Genomic DNA, 22,252 nt, shown 5'->3' with positions numbered 1-22,252 from the left:
GAAGCACACAGATGCCACAGACATACAAAAAACCTGATCTGAAACTTAAATAGTCCTTATTGTTTTGGTCCCCTTGGGTTCAGGTCAGCAGTCGCACAATGTTATGAGACCATTGGATGGGTTTGGTGTGGGTGTTACAGATTCAGCAAAACAAAGGTCTTGTTTGTTTCAGTTAATACGTCACGTGGCGTCCTTGTCAGCGTTCTTAAAGTTTCTTAAAATTAAATACCAAATGCTTTCATAATTTGCTATTTAATGAAATTACTTTCATTTGTTTTTACATGTTGTGTAAGTCTCCAAACACCCTGAGCTATTGTGTATGTCACTAAAAAGTTAGTTGTGACTTGTTATATAAGCATAAGGTAACTAACATTTAACCAAGTGTTTGTTGAAGGTACTTTTTATCACTTAACCTTTAGGGAAACAGAGTTGGACCATTTTTGTTTAGCTTGATGAATTCGACTTTCTGAAAGCCAATTGGCCATTGAGTCTTATGCAATAGTAAAAGTACCAGTGTGTTTGAAACTGTCATGCTTTCGGTAATGCATTTCTGCAGATTATGTATTACTATTAGTCATACTTGGGGTCAGAGAATTGAACAAAACGTCGGTGAGTAACTCGAACCACACCGTATTTTATTATGAAAATGTATGATAGGACTCTAATTGTGTGATTCATTATGTCGTGCCATTACTTTTCTATGGTTTTCGACCGGCGGATAATAAAACCTGCAAAACAATGCCACAGACTCTATCTAAGGAGGACTTCAGCCATACACTGTAAAAATATCCTATTAAATTTATGGTAAAAAAATGGCAGCAGTGCTTTCCATAAATATGGTAACAATGTTAAACACAAAGCCACATGATGAATCAGAGTCCATCGTAAGTGGCCGGTGCATAAAACAAGGTAATAAATGACAAATTATTCACAAAAGTCAAAACGCCATCAGGGTAACACACGACAGAAATAATGTAGTGAACATTAAAGGTAAACTATGTAACTTCTGACCCTCTAGAGGTTGAAACGAAACTGCATGCATTCTGCAGAAGAACATTGTTTTGGTTGTGGTTTGGATCTGCGAGACTGCGGATGGATATGGTTATCCTACTTCTCATAAAACATTCACTATACTAGGCTTAAGAGATATAACCAGTTTAGTTGGAAAGGATCTCAAGCTGACTAGCTGAAGACATTACTGTAGCGATACTCATTATTAGACACGTTATTTCCCTGATGTATTTACTCATTGTGTTAATTTTGGTAATTTTTAACCAAAAAAGATAGAGTGCCTTTAACTAAATGACAAAATGTAACACAAAACACCACGATGTACATGCCTGATATAAATAATTACAAAAAAACGAAATTATTTGTATAAAATTATGATCACGTGATGTGTCATTCAATGACTTCTGGGACTTCTACTGTTTTTCAACATAAATGATATTGCAAAATGTATATATATTATATAGCCTAATGCTATAAAACAGTTATATATAACTGTTGCACCTGTGTTATGTAATAACAGCTCTTAACCTAATAATAACCTGTTGCATTCAATAAGAGCATGACTGTCATTCCTAAAAGCTCCCATAGTGGGATCTCATACTGAGCTGGATCCTCTGCTTTAAAGTCGGCATGAAATCAAAATTGACAGTATTGTTAGTGCACATGACTAGTCTTGTGAACAATTAACCACTGCAGTTTTCCGTGTGAGCTTTTTTTCATCTGAATTGTAGAGAGCTTTGGTTTACGGCAAACCCCAGAGGTCTAACATGCTGATTTTTCACTCACATTATGCATGTATGGAGCAGTCGGAAGAGCAGCATCCGAAGACTGTGGGAGACATGAGCGATAGGGGCTTGTGCTTACACACAGATTCAGGATAGAAGTGTTTTATACATTTTGTAAGAAATGCTAGTGTGATTGATTACTGGAGTGACATTAAGTGTTTGTCATGTTTAAATATTTTTACATTTTAAATGCAACTTTTATTTTAGATTTTTGAATCTACTTGATTTGATTAATTCATGTTATTTTAGGTGTTCAGCAGGGCATTGAGAGGCTTAAACAAATCATTTGAGATTTAGAGCTGGAGTGTGTATGTGCTCTTCATGCTATCGAATTATACTTGGATTACATTATCCTGTAAATATTTTATGTTTAGTGCAGGCGTTTCTAGTGCCAAGGTTGTGTAATAGTCTTAAGATGCCTCCAGGCTTGAGTATTGTCCAGCCCTGAGGTTAAAATAACCCAGGTTTTGCATAATGACTTGGTAGAGCCACCAAATGCTGGCATAATGTATCCCAATTTTCAAGCAGAAGGATTGAAATATTCAGAAGGATATTAATCCACAATCTGAATTGTGATGCAGCCCGGAAATAACTCGGAAATAACTGGTTCGTCTGGCCAGAGGAGAACTGGACCGCGACTGAGCCTGGTTTCTCCTCAGGTTGTTTTTTTCTTCATTCTGTCACTGATGGAGTTCTTGCGAGATTTCTGGAGATCTTTGCCACGGTCACCTTTTGGCTTTCTTAGTTGGAGACACTTAAAGGAGAACTCCGGTCAATTTTAACATTGAGCTCATTTTTTTGTACATTTGGAGTGCTGTCAATACAGAGAACAACGACAAAAATCGGTGTTGCCTACACCGAGTTAGCCTCTTTTTAAAATGTTCACCCTGTTGACTTCAGTGGGGCAAGTTTTAAACCTGCTTTTAGCCTCTTAACATCCTTGATGTGTCATTACAAGTGCCCAGCCATGTGAGTGATTCCTTCAGAGTGAACACGGTGAATCTGACTGCAGTAGATGTGAAAGATATTAATAAAAATGATGTTTATTCAGCCAGCACACATACCTGTATTTACATCCTGTTTTCGGTTGAAGTCAACAGTAGTCGATTGTCGAGTTCACGCGCATAGGTTTAGTACGTACGATCATGCGCCCAAACTCGACAATCGACTACTGTGGACTTCAACTGAAAACAGGATGTAAATACAGGTATGTGCGCTGGCTGAAATGACATCATTTTTATTCATATCTTGCACATCTACTGCAGTCAGATTCACCGAGTGTTCACTCTGAAGGAATCACTCACATGGCTGGGCACTTGTAATGACACATCAAGGATGTTAAGAGGCTAAAAGCAGGTTTAAAACTTGCCCCAATGAAGTCAACAGGGTGCAAATTTTAAAAAGAGGATAACACGGTGTAGGCAACACCGATTTTTGTCGTTGTTCTCTGTACTGACAGCACTCCAAATGTACACAAAAATGAGCTCAATGTTAAAATTGACCAGAGTTCTCCTTTAATCGATGTTAATCGATGGTATTTGCTTCCGTCTAAGCCGTCAGCCTGCATTATTTCAACTTAGTTTTAAAATAATTGTGTTTATCAGCAGAATCCGTGGTGTAAAACTATATAACCCATGATGCTGTACAGAAAATTCCACCTATCAGAGAGTCGAAATAAGCAAAACATGCTCTCAAATACTTAAATATTTGAAAATATATGTGCACTGTGACAACGAACCGTGAATAGAGCTGCATCTGGCGGCTTGACACAAAGAAAAACACTCTAGACATCACGGGACGCAGTGGTGTTGGCATCTGTTAAAGACTTGCTACAGTTCTACTGCAGACTTCACAGACTGTGCCATTGTTTCTTTATAAGGGAACTACATTTGAAGTTCATCCACAGCTGACAGACAGAGCGCCACAGATGGACTCGTACACTAAAGCAGCCCTTTGTTTGGCCACAACCCATTAGTCTTTGTCTAGAGCTGGGGAGAGTGTGTTAGAGGCATTGTCCTGTCACCAAATGCATTCATATTTGAAATACACAGACGGTGAAACGAGTTGTTTGATTTATTTTGCTTTGAGTGATCTTTTTGATGGGCCAAAGAGCTGTGAATATCAGATTTTGTCTCTGAATGACTTCGCATTGTTATGATTCCAGTATCTCGATGAGAGCCTCAGTGTCTTTGTTTGTGTGTGCCTTTTGTTGCAATTTATTTATTCTAACGAATTGGCAAAGGCATGATCTATCAATAACCTGATTATGATTGTTATAATAGTGTGCTGAATAATAGTGCCCTGTGTTATAATAGAAGCCATCAAGTGAATAAAGGTGTCTTCACAGGATACGTGTCTACTTTTTCCAGCACGTTTAATTAGCCTAGATGGAGTTAAGCGTCAAGCGTTGAAACAATGATCAAATTATTTCAACTTTGCCCCTTTCTGCAGATCTTTAAACACGCAGCCTGATCTTTTGGATTATTGTTTCATAACATATGGAGTGCCACTTAAAAATAAACAAAAAAATTAAATCTGTGTATTAATTAAAAAAAAGACAAATAAATATACATATTTAAAACTTTAATTCATGTAGTTGAACTAACATAACATTAATACCAATACATCACATTACAAGTTACAAATTAATTGACATTTAAATCTGTTTATTTATTTCTCATTAACAATAAAATTAAATAATTATTAAAAACATTAATTAATTCTGTTATTTAATTACTTAGTCTCATGTTGCTCCTCTCAAGGAGATATATTTTAATAACAAAATATTACAAATTACTTTTTGCATGATGAAGTTTAATTCAGAATAAATAAATAAAAATCATAGAGGCACATTCAAACCATTATGTTTATGAATTGCATTTTTAATGGATATTTGAAATAATTAATAGATACGATGCATGGGGAAAAATAGACACATTAGTCGGTCAGCCCTGTGTTTAAAGGCCCACTGACACCAAGGATGAGAACTATAACAATAATTATTTTAATATTTAAAATTCTAGTGCCACCATAAATTACTTGTTTAATACAAATTTAAGAATCAGAAATGGCAACGCTCATACAATCACATAATAATAATTTAAAGGTCCCGTTCTTCGTGATCCCATGTTTCAAACTTTAGTTAGTGTCTAATGTTGTTGTTAGAGTATAAATAATATCTGTAAAATTATAAAGCTCAAAATTCAATGCCAAGCGAGATATTTTATTTAACAGAAGTCGCCTACAGTGAACGGCCGGATTGGACTACATCCCTCTACTTCCTTCTTTAATGACGTCACTAGAACAGTTTTTTGACTAACCTCCGCCCACAGGAATACACAAAAAAGGGGGCGTGGTCTTGTTGCGCTCCCACGGAGAAGAGGAAGAGTTGCGTTTGTAGAGTGTGTTTGTCGCCATGTCGTCGAGACGCTGTTATTTTCATCCCGGAGTCCAATCACCTTTGTTTGGCCTTCCCAGGGACGCTGTACTTAGAGATCAATGGTTACAGTTTATGCGCATGCATCTCCACGTTATGGTAAGAGGCGTGACCTTTCCGGGCAACGTGCGCTAAGCTGCTGTCGAATCACAACACAGGAACCGCTGGCACAATCAGAACTCGTTACGTATTTCTGAAGGAGGGACTTCATAGAACAAGGAAGTTATCAGGCCATTTTTAGGACAGTGAAAACAGTGGTATACAGATAAGTAAATTGTGTGAAAAATACTGTTTTTTTACACGCGAAACATGAACACATGTTATATTGCACACTGTAAACACAATCAAAGCTTCAAAAACACACGAAAAACAGGACCTTTAAAGTCCCCCTGTGGTGAAAATCAAGCTTTTAATGTTTTAATGCTGTATATGTGGTATTTTTAATATACTTTAAGACAAACCCTGTGCAAATTCATAGGTCAACACCATTGTTTAATATTTTCTCTCTAAAACTGCAGTGAACCAAAGACAGTCTCAAAAACGTGGTTTGAATTCGCTGGCGTTTCTGACGTCACAAACTACCTTGCAACCAATCAGGTCAACGTGTGATCGTCAACAAGTGGATCTCTGAGCTGGTGTGAGTGAGTGGAGGCGGGGCTCATTTGCATATTCATAGAACCGCATATATAATGAAGCAAGGGTGTAGAGTTACATTCAAGCTATTTTAAGGCATGAAGCATTTATTTACAGTGATCAAAGATGAGTTTCAAGGAAAAAATAAAATACTACAGGGGGACTTTAACCTCTTTGCTCATATGTAGAGCATGCTGTGTGTTTGCCCTCATGTGAATGGTAGAGTTTGACATACTTCAGGATCTCTGGCTATACAAAATACCTCTTGCTGGGCCAGATTTGTTTCTGATCCATCTGTCTGTCAGTGGTCAGAGCAAAACCTGTGGCCTGTGGGTGTACAGGTCATTACAGCCGAACAGTCCCAGCAGGGACAGAAATGGTCCGGAGCCACATAACCACGTCTGCTCTGAGCCTCAGGTGTATTTCTGCACACTCCACAGCAGATTGGAGCTCTCCGCGGGGCCATTATCAGATAAAACATCTCCCATTACCTCCTAGTAATGCACCCCTGCCATCTGTGCAAGCTCGAGCAAGAAATCATGCCTCTTCCATTTTCTTGACTGTGTTGTCAATTTCATAAATGGGGCTGTTAAAGTGGTGCTTCTTGCCAATGCGAACTGCAGTGCCACTGCCACAGTTGCGCCGACATCCTCTGAGAGTGAAGGGCTAATGGAAGTTTTGCTTAAACTTCTTTTTCATTAAAGTTACAGCTGCACTCGGAATTTCTGATTTGAGATTAAGTTGTGAATGTCACTGCAACTGCTCATTCAGTGGTTTTGTTTTATGCTGTTTAGTTATTGAACATTCCGTAGCATTTGTTAATTACTTCCCATGTGTTTTGACAGCCTGGGCTCTTGTGGTAGATGTTGGCTGCGACAAAACAATTTTTCTTATTCTGTGGCCCACCCACACTGCTAAATTGATTTAATGTCTGCTAATGGGCTCAACCACTTCTTCCAAACTGTGTTCTTTTCGGCTGCTCACCACCAAAGTGCACATTAGATGCTGCACGATTACAGAAGAATTTTAATCAATGAACAAAATCACACACCTTTAAAGCTACAGAGTTTTACTCAGGGAACTCAGGGGAAAAATCCAGGGAAATTCCTGTGCCAGGCTAGTCATTCCAGCTTACGCCACCTCACAAGATGATATTTGACAAAATTACATGCATACAACCACAGAGTTTTCCCAACTGTAACCAGTGGTGATTAAATTAATTTATTGTCACAAATGTTATTTTTTTGCAACTATTTTAGTCAGTCTAAAACTCTGTATTCCAGTCCTAGTTTTTTTCTGGTTCTTGTTCACGCAAAAATAAACTGTCCATTTATTTAAATCTTTCTTCTTTAGCATAATACATAAGAAAGAACAGTTTGAGATTTAAATGAGTGACAATGATGACAAAATTTATTTTGGTGTGAACTAATTAAACATTATAATAATACATTTTATTTGTGGGCGCCTTTCATAGCACTCAAGGACACCTTACAGTTTAAAACAGTTAAAATACTTTTCAAGGAGGCAATACAGTAAAAAACAAAACAAGACACAATGTAAAGAATAAGAAAAAAAAAATAGAATAGAGTAGCAGTTAAACATGAAGCCGGTTGAAGGTGAAGTTATGTGGGGTAGGCTTTTCGAAATAAGTGGGTTTTGAGCGAAGTTTTAAAAGAGGATAGGGACTCAGTCATATGGATGAATAAAGGGAGATACACTCACCTAAAGGATTATTAGGAACACCATACTAATACTGTGTTTGACCCCCTTTTGCCTTTAGAACTGCCTTAATTCTACGTGGCATTGATTCAACAAGGTGCTGAAAGCATTCTTTAGAAATGTTGGCCCATATTGATAGGATAGCATCTTGCAGTTGATGGAGATTTGAGGGATGCACATCCAGGGCACGAAGCTCCCGTTCCACCACATCCCAAAGATGCTCTATTGGGTTGAGATCTGGTGACTGTGGGGGCCATTTTAGTACAGTGAACTCATTGTCATGTTCAAGAAACCAATTTGAAATGATTCGAGCTTTGTGACATGGTGCATTATCCTGCTGGAAGTAGCCATCAGAGGATGGGTACATGGTGGTCATAAAGGGATGGACATGGTCAGAAACAATGCTCAGGTAGGCCGTGGCATTTAAACGATGCCCAATTGGCACTAAGGGGCCTAAAGTGTGCCAAGAAAACATCCCCCACACCATTACACCACCACCACCAGCCTGCACAGTGGTAACAAGGCATGATGGATCCATGTTCTCATTCTGTTTACGCCAAATTCTGACTCTACCATCTGAATGTCTCAACAGAAATCGAGACTCATCAGACCAGGCAACATTTTTCAGGTCTTCAACTGTCCAATTTTGGTGAGCTCGTGCAAATTGTAGCCTCTTTTTCTTATTTGTAGTGGAGATGAGTGGTACCCGGTGGGGTCTTCTGCTGTTGTAGCCCATCCGCCTCAAGGTTGTGCGTGTTGTGGCTTCACAAATGCTTTGCTGCATACCTCGGTTGTAACGAATGGTTATTTCAGTCAAATTTGCTCTTCTATCAGCTTGAATCAGTCGGCCCATTCTCCTCTGACCTCTAGCATCAACAAGGCATTTTCGCCCACAGGACTGCCGCATACTGGATGTTTTTCCCTTTTCACACCATTCTTTGTAAACCCTAGAAATGGTTGTGCGTGAAAATCCCAGTAACTGAGCAGATTGTGAAATACTCAGACCGGCCCGTCTGGCACCAACAAACATGCCACGCTCAAAATTGCTTAAATCACCTTTCTTTCCCATTCTGACATTCAGTTTGGAGTTCAGGAGATTGTCTTGACCAGGACCACACCCCTAAATGCAATGAAGCAACTGCCATGTGATTGGTTGATTAGATAATTGCATTAATGAGAAATTGAACAGGTGTTCCTAATAATCCTTTAGGTGAGTGTAGTTCCAAAGGTGAGGTGCACAATACCTAAAGGCTCTGAAACCCATAGTGGGCAAAAGGAATGGAAAGTAGTGAGGCAGAAGAGGATCGGAGAGTTCGGGAAGGGTTGTAAGGCTGAAGTAGTTCAGAGAGATAAGGAGGAGCAAGATTATGGAGAGCTTTGAAAGTAAGGAGAAGAATTTAAATTCTATATGATATTTGATAGGGAGCCAGTGCAGTTGTTTTAGAAGTGGAATAATGTGTTCAGAGACAGGGGTTCTGGTGATAATACGGGCAGCAGAGTTTTGGACCAGTTGGAGTTTATGAATGGACTTGTGAGATAGACCAGATAGAAGGGAGTTACAGTAGTCAATACGGGAAGTGACAAGAGCGTGAATGAGAATAGCTGTGTTATGGTGTGTAAGTGAAGGACGGAGGCGGTTGATGGTGCGTAAGTGGAAATAAGCAGACCGGGTAAGATTATTAATGTGTTTTTCAAAAGAAAGTGTACTATCAAGGATGACACCAAGACTCTTGACGTAGGGGGAGAAGGGGACAGTGGAATTGTCAATGAGTAAAGCAAAGTTTGGACATTTTGCTAAGGTAGATTTGGAACCAACAAGGAGAATTTCAGTTTTATCACTGTTTAGTTTAAGGAAGTTTTGAGTAAACCAAGTTTTAACTTCATCTAAGCAGTCAGTTAGAGAAGACGGAGGGAGCAAAGACGTAGGTTTGGTGGACAAATAAAGCTGGGTGTCATCAGCGTAGCAGTGAAATTGGATATTATATTTCCTGAGAATAGAACCAAGGGGAAGTAGATCAATTATAAAAAGAAGGGGACCCAGGACTGATCCCTGGGGAACACCACTGGTGACTGGGGAGGGTTGTGATCGAACATTTTTAAGTTGTCCAAACTGAGTGCGGCCAGACAGGTATGATGTACATTGTGTTCACACATGGTACATTTGATTGGCTCTGAAACCGAATTCAGTTTGTTTCCCTTTTCTTCAAAACGCTCTTTTTTTAATTTGTGTCGTGATGATAGTTTTTCACTTTGTGGTGAACTATTTCTTTAAAATTGTGTTCACACTTTGTACATTGGAGTTTGAAACCAAAATCAGTTTGTCCCCCTTTCCTTCAGTATGCTTTTTTTTTTTTTCAGATTGAATCATACAGTTCTTTTGTATGCAATCATGTTTCAATGACAGCTTTCGCACTAATCAAAGTAACCGAAAGTTATGGTTGGTTGAAAATAGGTCCACACCAAAACCAGAAACACAGCTGCTGATTTCTTGAGAAGCATAAATCAGTACTGAACATAAATGCAAATAATGTGCCAGATGTTACTCTTTGCCAAATTCTTGCTTGTCATTGAAGGTGTGTAGACCTTGACATGCACTCATGCACTCAGTCACGCTTACCGTGAACCAGTTTAAGGTGTCAACCACAAAAAAAAAATTGTGTTATGCATTACATTTGGTTTGTTTCATTCTGCCTGATGACATTTTCACCCTCTTCCCTGTAGATATCTGGAGTCTAGGGGTCATCCTCTTCATGCTAGTGTGTGGTCAACCCCCCTTCCAGGAGGCCAACGACAGTGAGACCCTCACTATGATCATGGACTGCAAATACACTGTACCTGCCCACGTCTCCAACGCCTGCAAAGAGTAAGTCACTGCCTTAACCTCTGTCTCAGACCCAGTCGGATCATCTCTGGAATTTCCTGCATCTTGAATGTTGACGTTTTTTCCCCTTGGCTATTGAGACACAATGGCTTTTTGGAGCATTTCATCGTACATTCATTATATAGAAAGCCAGACACAGTATTGTTGACATGGATGTTAATAAGCTACCTCAGACAGACTTGGAATGACCTTCGAGGAATCGAAATATTTGTCTTGCTTGACTTTTTTTGTTTTACTTCTGTGACTAGTTTGAAAAGGTCTTCTGTGGAGCTGTCACGATTATATGCATTTTGTCAGTTATTAATTGTCATACAAATAATTGCAATTAATAATTTAATTCAAGGGTTGCATCACTACTCCAAAAGTGGTGGGGCCAAATTGTATGCTTTTAATGTGTATAATGGGGATTATGAATTTTGGGTTGTGTAATGGGGATTATGATCTTCATTTTTTATAAAATACCATTGTCAAAGATGCCCTTTAAAGCTAAATGCAGACTTTTATGGCTGCAAGCCATTAAATGGATTGGACTGATGAATAAAGCATGAATTTGATGTAAACAATAGATCTACATAATATTAACATACACAGTTAATAGAGGGAATAAACTATTAGCCCTACAGTTATGACAGCATGAAATATTTAAACCTGTACCATTTTACATTGACTATAGTAGTAGTAAGTAGTAGCCTAGTGTTTTATGTTGAAAAATAGTTAACAACCTTCTAACCCAGACATGCAAGTGCTGTTCGCCACAAGTATAGTTGTATGACTTGTTTATAATAGCACACGTCATGAATAGCTGCATTTGGTGTCCTTGACACTGGCTAGGCAGTACCTCATCCATAATACACAAAAAAATAACATGTTCAAATGTTATTTGTAAAATAACAAATATTAGTAGGCCTATTCAATGTCCTGGACATGACTGCTAAGTACAAAATTAGGCCTACATCCGTCAAGAGATTTATTGAGTTTTTCTACAAGGTATACGGAGGCATCCCTTATTTAGCAGGGTTGAAGACCTAAGGTAAAAAGAGATCTGATGTGTCCTTAAGGTGTCAGGGTGCTTGTGATTGGTTAACCGGGAGGAAGAGATTGCGTTGTGATGTTAGGCTGCTGCAGCCAGACTGATTGTATTGAGGCAAACAGCACGGTTATGTAACTGATAAGCTCCGGGTATCTTTACAGAAGCCAAAACTAACCTTTCTCATTCACTCACCATATTTTCCCCCCTCCACTTCAAACTGTGTCGTTTAGCTCTCACTACTAGCTATCTCTTGCGGTCTGTCCTTAGGAACTTGCATGTCAGGCAAGTCTCTGTTTTTTTTTTCTGTTTTTTTTTCCCTTCAGTTCTTTGTCCGGGCTTTGTGAGCACACATGTTTAGTGTTAACATCTTTCAGAACTACTGCCAACAGCTAAAATTAGACTCTGCTTATATCATAGCTTAAATGGAAAGTCTGTTCACTGAGAAACAGCGCAGAACACACACATGCATACGTCCAGCTGGTGGACGCGCTACAATCTGGTCCAAAATGGTTTGTGTGATTCACATGCCCTGCCACTGTTTGAGCAGAAATTTATCTTGGAACATCTTTTGAACAGTCTCTCCAGCTGTAACTGATTTTGTTTTCAGTATATGCAAATTAATTTGCATGACATATGGTGATTATTTGCAATTAATTGCATGCATTAGTATTTGCTCCCAAATTATTATCAATAAAAATTTGATGTCTTAAATATTAAACGATTTTTCAAAGACATTACATTGTGTACACCAAACCATTGAAAAAATATTGCAAAATCTGGCTTTAAAAATGAATTGTTTAGATTTTTTGTTTTATGTTTATGTAATTGAACATAAGCCTATTACCTTCTATATTGACTGTAAAATGTTTTACAGTCAAATGGGTAAGTAGCCTGATTAGAATTTTAATAAGTCAAAAATAACTAGGAAATCACTAAACGAGAGAATGACTCTGATTTTATTTTTTAAGTTGCGATCGATAGTGGATAATAAATGTATTACTGACGGTAACAATGTTGTGCAGTTGAGGCTCGCGTACCCTCTCGAGGAGAAATCGAAAAAAATAAGCAAAGATCACACAAAAGAAACTCAGTTAACAACATACTGCCTATAAAAATTCAAAATGTGGCGTTTTTATATTTTCAACATATGATACAGTTGACGAGTAGAACTGTATGATAGAGTTGCCCTCACATGACGAGTGCTGTTTTCCTGAATACCATCACGATTGAAAATTTGACATTGATTTCATACAACAGTTTAATAAACAGTTGAAAGTCACTTACATTTTAGATGCAATATTGAAAATTGAAAATTGAAAATAGTTCCAAACAAAGATCACAGGAGAACGCGCATCAGTTTTTCATTACTGAATGATTCAGCGTTTTGACAAAGATAGTCAAAGATTCAATGACCCATTCATAAACACCTGTCTCATTCTTGAATGAATCAGTCATTTGAACAAATTGTTTGAATGAATGAATGAATCAATGACTCGCTCATTAAGACAGTCACCTGCCGCCTCCTACTGGCGTTTTAGTGTTTAAATGTTTAAAAGTATCATTCTTTCCAACGTTTCTTATTTGTATATTTAAAACAATCTCATAACATTATTTAATGCAATTGTAATTTTTTCAGTGTAAATGATTTAATTTCATCAGCCCTACTAGGGTAACAGCCCTATAGTGTCTTATTATTTTAAATAATTTAATTTATTGATCAAATTTAAGAATTTAAAATGAAAGATGATGCATACATTTAATACGATTGGGGGGGGGGGGGGGTGCTCTTTAAAGGTGCAAATAATACAATATGCAGATTTTAATATATCAAAGCTGATTGAACACTGATGAGAATATTGCTTGAGAATAAATTATATTTACAACACACACACAAAACAAAATTGTGAATGTGAAAAAAGTGAATGACAGATTACACATGAAAAGGCTTAATGTCGACCCCTGATATGGGGTTGAATAATTTCGATTACAGCTATATACACAATTTATATTGCGCTCTCAAGTTTATTAGCCGATTATGTTATTTGCACATCCTTAATGCCTTTTGTGCCTTATCACAGTCTCTGTTTAAGATACATTTAAGTACCAAACGCATTCAAACAATTCAGAAAAGTTAGCTTGTGTTCTGATAATGCTGCAGACTTCTTCCTGTCATTATCACTTTCAGGGTGAACAAGGTGGAAACTGTGCGGCGGGGTAAGGAAATGTGTTGGGTCTTGATGTCGTTTCTCAGTGGAATGCAATTGTTAGGCTGTTAAAAGTTTCACACAATGCTCGGTTGGAAATGACATGAACAGTTGGGCCAGTTTAGCACAGAAACGAAGCCTGTTTCACCGGTGGTAAATATTTCAGTACATATTTGCGTAAAGCGCAATTGATAAACTCAACTCATTGATGCAAACTACTCTTGGAATGAAAGGAATTTTAGGTTTTGTCTTTGTAAAGGTGACAGATTGTGACCTATTACAAATATGTTGAGGTGGTTATTCAAAGCTGCATCAGAATGACTTCAGAGTAACCTAGTTTAGCCAGTTTCTCAAATGACTGAGTCTCATTTAGAGCTGCACGATTCTGGTTAAATTGAGGATCACACATTTTCAAACAGTGATCACGATTCTGAACAGACAACTAAACAAAATAACATGGAATTAACTAGAGTTTTGACAAAATGTTAATTGACGCAGTCTATTTAAAACGTTTAATTAATCTGAATGAATTATTTTAACAACTGTTTGAATGAATAATTCAATGACTCGATCCTAAATATTTCACTTGTTTCATGATTGGATGAATCAGCGGTTTTGAACGAATGCTTCAATGACATTGGCAACACATTTTTTAGCAGTCACTTGTCGCTACCCTGTGGCGTAACGATGTAATCGATGCAATCTTTATTACTTTCAAAAGGTGTTTGCTCTTTTGATCGTTATCGTAGACAACAGTGTTTATATCAGAACTATAAACTTTTATCATAGTAGCCAACTTCTGTGATGATATGAATATTTGTAACACAGAAATAACAAAACTACATGTTGTCGCATCTGGTTAGCACATGGTGTTAAAGCGTAAGATTTATTTTTTTATGCATACGTTAGAAGCAACAACACAACGTAGACCTGTAGAGCCAACATTAGTACATGTTAATAAGGTTAACACAGTAAGCTGTGGAAATGTTCACATGTAGAGCACTGGGCTAATTGGCTGTTGGCATGTGAGCGAACTTTCAGTGGGGATCCAGTCAAGTCCAAAAGTTCACTAAGCTGAATCTCCTTCATTCAGCAAAGACCACCATAACAATTTTATGAGTTATTTTGGTGTCCGTGTCAAGATTTTTGTTAGATTTTTATTTATTTTTCTAATTTATTGTATCTTACGTGATGAATTCTTTTTCTTTATTAACATTTTGCAGTTTTTGCCTTTCATAGTCCTCAAATTAATAGTCCCCTTTTTGTTATTATTGCCTGGAAGTTTAATAAATATGGTAATATTGGATGATAATCATTTAATGTGCAGCTCTCTCGGCATCTTCAAATGCGAACAAGTGATGCATGAAAAAATGTAAGCATCCATTAGTGGTTTTATTTGTTCATTTTCATTTTTCCCTCAATTAGTTTTCTATTTTTGTCCTGTGCTTTCACCCTTCTCATTTTATTTATTTATTTATTTATTTATTTATTTCCTCCACATTTTTTGGTGTTTGTCATTTTGATTTTCACGATGGAACTGCATCAGCTGCACAAACATGCTCTCTGTTACAGTGCAGTGTGGTAAATGTGATTTATGGCTTTATCAGCAAATTGTCTCCACTAAAACCAATATTATAGAAACTTATGGTTTTCTCTGAAAGGTTTTCCTTTACCTTTCAGCATTATGTTTATACATTCCACTACTTAAAGCATGCTTTTAAGCAAGCTTTTAAGCTCTTTAAATGTTCAGTAGATAAGAATAAACCTTAAAGGTTTTTTCCCCCGTTATGCTAGAATACTTCCTTAAACATCCTTGGAAAAAAAACAACAACAAAAAAACGTGAGTAAACTTGATAAATCGTTACATTTACAACTCCATTTAGTGTCACTGAAGGCGCTTTTCCACTGCAGTTTAGTGTGTGGGATTATAGACTGATCGTCATAGTTGTTCTGCCTCTACTGCTCCTCCTCGGCTACCAACGAGAGGAACATCTTCACCTCGTCTTCTGACCATGTACAGCCATTTCTTTTTTAAAGTTCTGTGAAACGGTCGTTTAAAGGGGTCATATAATGGTACATGCACTTTTACTAATCAACGTAATATAATCGTGCAAGCGATTATACAAATCGCTAGCACGCTTCACGATGAATGCGGAGCGGTTTACACTCAGGGTACATTACGGCATGTTTTCTATGTACAACGTTCTCAGTATAATTCATAATCCCACGTTTATAATGAACAACGCATTATGGTTATTGTGTTATTATTAAAAACGGTGTATGCACAGAACAGAGGGGCGGGGTGAGCAAAGCTCATTATCATTTAAAGACACATGCACTTAAACAGCGTGCTGAAAACAGAGCTGTTTTTGACGAGGTAAAATGAGTGTTTTCTTACAATAATAATGAGAATTTTTAATTAAAGTATATTACAAACTTTTAATTTAGACCCTAAAGAATCATATTAGCTTGTACAAAAATGGCATTATATGACCCCTTTAAATAAAGTCGTTTAAAAAAGTCATGCGAACAAATTATACTGCTGTGGCTGTTACTGACTATTGAAACATGGTTTGGTGTCTTGTCTCGCAAATCCAATGATGCTGGTACTAGTGACGATTCTCTCTGACCAATCAGTGACCTGCAGTGTTTACACGTCACATTTTAGTATCGGTACGGCTCGCTTGGAACCTCAGCCGAGGTGGTACTAAAAAAATTACCGGGTACTAGGTACTGTACACCGTGGAAAACCCCCCAAAAGTGAGCCGTACCATGCAGTGAAAAAGCACCATAATGCCTAGGGTTATTATCGTTGTCTAAAACCATTAAAAAATAATTTACTTGAACTTCAGCATATACACAGAAGGCAATGTAATTAAGTTGTGCAATATGAGACAGCTATGAAGTATGATAAAAGACATGATTCTCCTATTACTAAATCATTCCAGTGAAAATGTGAAAAGTGCAGCATCTTGGTTAAATCTTTCCCTGGGTTTCTCATGACAGTCTTTATCAAAAGGTGTTCCACATCATTTAAATTTGTTATAATTTTATTTATGCTAGTTCTCAAGGCAGCAATTCTCAAGTTCTAAAATAGCTTAAATAAACTAAAACTAAAAACTAAATTTAGTAAAAAAAACTATATAGCCATTTTTAATTAATAAAAACTAATAAAAATGACAACAACACAAAACCTAATAAAAATGACGACAACACAAGTTACTAAAACTTTTCAATTTAAATTTAAAATGTCATTTTAATTAAAAAACTTAACATTAAAATGAAAGCAGAAATGATAAAAAATGAAAATCTAATGAACTAAATTATTGCATTGCTCCTTTAAAACACTGTTAACAGAAAAAAAGGAACCCTGGCCTGTGTGTCAACACAAGGAAAGATTCTTCAGCAACAAGAACTAGTTGCACTATCTGTCATTTTGTCTTAACATCTCCTCTCATCAGGGTGTGCCCTGCTCTACGTCCAACCCTGCGGGGCACTTCTGCAAATTCCTCCTGTGACTTTATTTTTATTTATTTTTTATTCCTTTTTCCGTGTTTAGTTTGGCTCATGCAGCATAAACTTGCAGTGTTTAAGACTGACATGCACGTCCAGTGTGTATTTTGGCCGTAAAAAGAGCCAGCTGTGTGATTTAGCCCTCTCTATACCCCTGGGATTGCTTTCGGGTTGCTTTCTTTCTCCGCGTTGCAGAATCACAGATGAATTTGATAGGCATTGCAGCACGCCATGTGGTTAATACATGTACAAGCAGTGGTTGGCTCATCAACATCACTCTGCTTCCATCTGCCACCATTTTAATGTCAACCATCATTAACATGAATAATTCATCATTATTTGGTCACTTTTGTTTACTCTACATTCCTACATTCTTTGAGGAGAAAGAGGGTTTTGAATTTCATGTGGATCTCATCCATATTCTTGTTTCAACACTAAAAGAAAGCATAATTTGGATTGTTCAGCCTACAGCCTATATTTGTGCGCTGGATGTTGTGTCTTCTGTTGTTTTACATGCAGTGATATCTGCTGTAGTTATCCTCGGAAGCCTCGGGAAGAGCGTAAACATTCCAAACAGATTTCCACGGTTCCTCCTGCGATGGCCTTTCCGCTAGCAGAGAGACTGGAGATAAATTTAGACTAAACAATCAAAGTGCCCATTTCTCAGCTGGGGTGGGGGGGGGTGGGGGGGGACATCCTTTACAAATCTGTGCTGAAGTTGAAGTTAAGGCCTCGATATGCTCACGGCAAAGTTATTTTTCTTTTCTTTTGCTTAAAAATAAGTTTGAAATATCTGAGGGAAGCTTTTAGATGATTATGTTTGTGCTGCGTGCTCCTCTCAATAACACAATAAACACATTGAAAAAGTTGTCACGGCTTAATGGCCATGGAAAATGTGGTTCGTCCCTTGGCCAAACCAGTTGAGAACCACTGCTTTAAAGTAAGCAGCTTTACAGTATTAAACATGAAAAGGTAGTGACAGTGTCACTTTCAATAAAAATTACAACTTCAGTTTCTACTTGTAAAAGCAGCTCTCCAGCGTGTTCATGTTTTACTCACGTCTGACCTTGACAGACTGAACTGAAGAAATTATCTGAAGATTTCCACGTCAAAGAAGGCAGAGCCACAGAACACACCTACCTATTATGTAATCGATATGGTAGCTCAAAAGTGTTAAACAGCCAGAGGAAACTTTTCCCAAAAGAATTGCTTTGGCAAGCTGTTTTCAAAGAACTTCAAACGAACTTCTTTTCGGCCAGATTTAGTTGGAAATGCTGTCACCGGTTCGTTCTTTGATTTCTGTTGAAGTATATTGGGGCCTTACATTTCTGCTTCACTTTTATTTATCTTTTCCCCCTGGACTGTTGACATTCACTTTTGCGTTGGGAATATAAACCTTCTCTTGTGTCCCAAATATGAGATGGCATGTGTGCTGTAAGTAAGCTGTAGTGGTCTGCTACACTGTTTTGGACCGTTCAGCAGCGATAGAGTGATTATTAGGCTCGAGTGGCAGTCTTATCAGGGTTGCCTGCCATGCTGGAGATCCGTGCAGTGTGTGGAAGTGGTTGCTGACAGCAGTCTGGTATCATAGAGAGATAGAGTCAGTCCATGAATCCAATGCTGAACCCACTGCAGCAAGATGACAAATCACAATTTGACATGTCGACTGGTTTTTACTTTAAATTTAAGCTTTGATGTTATTAAAAATGCTTAACTCTGCAGTGTGTCATTTCTTTAGCACAAGTGTCAACAAATGGAATGGTAAAAATTGTGAGGGTGTGTGCAGAGGCACATTATCATGACCTTTTGCTTAGAAGTTTCTTATACTTTTGGATATTTTTGTATTTTATGTTTATTGTTTCGATGTTTTATGGATTGTCTTAAGTACGGTTTGCTGAATCTCCTGTCTGCACAAGAAATTTACCCTTGGGTATAGGGCTGCACGATTAATCGAAAAAAAATCACGATCTCGATTCAAACATAAATGCGATCTCATTTCTTAATGATGGCGATTCACTTCCGTGTATTTCCCTGCATTCAGATCATGCTGTATTCAAGCGTTATTGGTCACACTCACATAATAACAAAATATAGGGTTGTGATTCAAGCAGCTGCAGCTTGTTTAAGGTAACTTAATGGCGAAAACCATTTTAGAACAGCAGCGAAAATGTAAAAGTAGGCTATATAAACTTTAATATATCCTTTTATTGAAACGGGTGCTTTGCGCAGAGACAATTTTATGTCCTAATGTGTCGTATTTTTGATAATCCGCGCAGATTTCAGTTGAAGATTCTGTTTAAAGTTGTTAATAACAAATCATGAATGAAGGAGAAAGAAAGGAGCAGAATGTGCTTTATATTGAAAAGAAATATTAAAAGCGCAAAAGAGAACTGAATTCTACTGACAGGATGCTGTGCGCGCGCTCCGAGCGCAACACGGACAAGCAGTCTTTGTCTCCGGTTGCGCGCCTAAACGGCCAAATAAACACAGAAATATTTCAAAATGCCAAGTCGAGTATTCCCGTAAACACAGTAGATGTAAGTACTATGTACATTCTGTGCCAATTGGAGCAAAAAGCACAGGTTCTATTTAGTTATTTTTATTTATTATATGTTAATGTTCTCTTATGTTCAACAACATAAAGCTTTAAAATTATTCACTTTAAGGGGTCTAAAATAAAGAAAAGAGACAAATTTTGTTACTCCTGCACTTTATTATACTGAATGTCCTTTGTTTTTTTGTTGTTTTTTTTTTTTGTACTTGAGTGCAATAAATTTTGGTTGAAAAAAAATGAGAATCGTGTAAGAGAATCGTGATCTCAGTTCTCATGGAGAAAAATTGTGATTCACATTTTAGCAAGAATCGTGCAGCCCTACTTGGGTACTAATAAAGACACCTTGACCTTGATATAGTTTTTTTCTAATATTAAGTTCTATATATTTTAAAACGGAGCAATTCCAATAGTGTCCTCTTGCTTGGAGGGTGCTTGGACCCTAATTATATGCCTATTTAAATATTTATCGAAAGCAATGGATTGGAATTCGATTTTAAATGTCTAAATTAATGTCTGAATCTCTTTATTGTTGACATTAAATGTAATTGCTATGTTGGCAGCATTTTATTATTTCATATATGAGCATTTGATTTGATTCCTCCTTCACTTTAACTGTCTTGCGGCTTGTCAGTGTCTCTCTGATTTCTGTTTTAAGCTCTTTTGTTTGGATTTGGTTTTATCTCCAGGGCTTTTCAGACTGGGTATTTTAAGGAAATCGCGTCAGGCAGATTAATTTAGTCACTGCCTGCTTGCATAATATTCTCACTCTCATTAAACAACTACCTCTATTTTCACACATTTGATTCGCATGTGAAATTCAAGCTATTGAGGTACAGCCCTCCACTTCAAATGCAAGCTACTCAAATGTCTAGCTTTTGTGAAATCTCAATTTGTCTTTAGCTGATAAGAACATTGAAAGTAGTAAAGTGACCTTCACAGAGAGGCCGCGGACAGTTAGCAACTTGGCATAATTGTCATTGCCAGATTGAGACAAGAGTGTAAATCCTCACAGAAAAGGAATAACAGTTTTAGATAAAGCCCTGAAGCATTTTCTTTTTGCAGAAGGAGCTTTTTTTCTACTGTGGAGTATAGAAATGGAAAACTCTTCTGTTGCATGAATATTTCATAGACAAATGTGTTAAAAACAATGACAGGTTAAAAGTATATAGTTGGCTATATAATAATGTTTAATTCCAGAGAAATAAGCCGTTTAAACCGCATCACCTGTCATTGACATCATACCCACGTTACCCTCGATTTCTGTTTTTTAATCATGGAAACCATGACACTTGACCATGAAGCAACTGTTTGGATACATTCATAGACAGAAAACTAATCATTGTTATACAGCTCAACACAGTTAGTCATTTTGTTTAAATCTCGATTTCTTGATTTACTGCGAGTACCATATTTACCATGCCTAATATTCCTCTAGCTCACTGCAGTGTGCAACAAGTGTCTCATATAGTAGCCGCCGAGCGAACACACTGAGTAGCATTATAACAACTTTCAACACACTCAAATGTATCTAATCAAATATGATAAAACAGCGCTGCGTTACCCCAGATACGCATGATCCGGAAGAATAATAAAGTAATATTGCGGAATAATAAAAGCTCCCCTGCCCTCGAGCTGTGTCGTGCTTGTCTCTCATTAGCAATCGCCCCAGTGGCTTTCGTAACGTTAATAAATATTTAATACATTACCGGTCATCCATGAATATGAGTCCCGTCGTATTCTCCACCGGCTGTAAAGGGGAAGACAACAACTCCCATGATTCTGCGAAATCAAGGCGTCATCAAGCCTATTCTTTGTTTTGAATAAATGACCTCTAGTGGTGACAAATTACATAGTGTGCCTTTAAACTGCAAATGCACTTTACCTTTAAATGATTCAACAGCATATTAATAAACTCAAGCAGCCTTGATGACAGGAATACCGAGAAATCATTTATCCGCAGCCTTTGAGATGTCAGACACAGTGCATAGTTTGTTCTTTTGGGCTTTTTAATGTTGACATTGAAAGGTCACATCTGGACCCCATTACTTTGTCCCATAGCCTTTGATAACTACACTCTTATTACGTTTCACTAATGACAGTTGTTGTTGCCAGAATGCCCAATGACTAGTTATTTCTGAAACCCTGGAGAGGAAATGTCATCATGACAGCTTGCAGTCTCGTCCCCTATCATATTGTGATGGAGAAATTGGGGCTTTAATCACTTAAATTCTGCTCTAAAAGAGTCCTGTTGTTCTGAATCCCATTTTTGGCATTATAATGGCAATTTGAGATGTAATGTTGGTTGATAAGAGCCTGGCAGCATAATCAAGTGGAGACGAACAGGCAGATTCTCTCGCCAGTTCTCATATCTATTTATTCTCTCTCTGCCTTCACAAATTTCCAGCGTGCAGATAATGACTAGAGCGGGCTGGCTGCTCCTACAGCTCAGTGGTGCTGATTTTCAGACTGCCGCTGTAAGCCTGCTG

At 37.6% G+C, this 22,252-nt stretch overlaps 1 protein-coding gene across 2 annotated transcripts in view; it reads left to right on the top strand.

Moving 5' to 3' along the window:
* Positions 1 to 22,252, top strand: part of snrka (SNF related kinase a) — a 53,826-nt gene that overhangs the window by 23,633 nt on the left and 7,941 nt on the right. For both annotated transcript variants that reach the window (XM_079895805.1, XM_079895804.1), the window contains exon 3: positions 10,306 to 10,447. In XM_079895805.1, the coding sequence (XP_079751931.1) occupies positions 10,306 to 10,447 (142 nt within the window). The remainder of the gene's footprint in view (positions 1 to 10,305; positions 10,448 to 22,252) is intronic.

This window comes from Squalius cephalus, assembly GCF_949319135.1.
Source record: "Squalius cephalus genome assembly, chromosome: 15".
Classification (NCBI taxonomy): domain Eukaryota; kingdom Metazoa; phylum Chordata; class Actinopteri; order Cypriniformes; family Leuciscidae; genus Squalius; species Squalius cephalus.
This window is presented reverse-complemented; position numbering and strand designations above follow the sequence as displayed.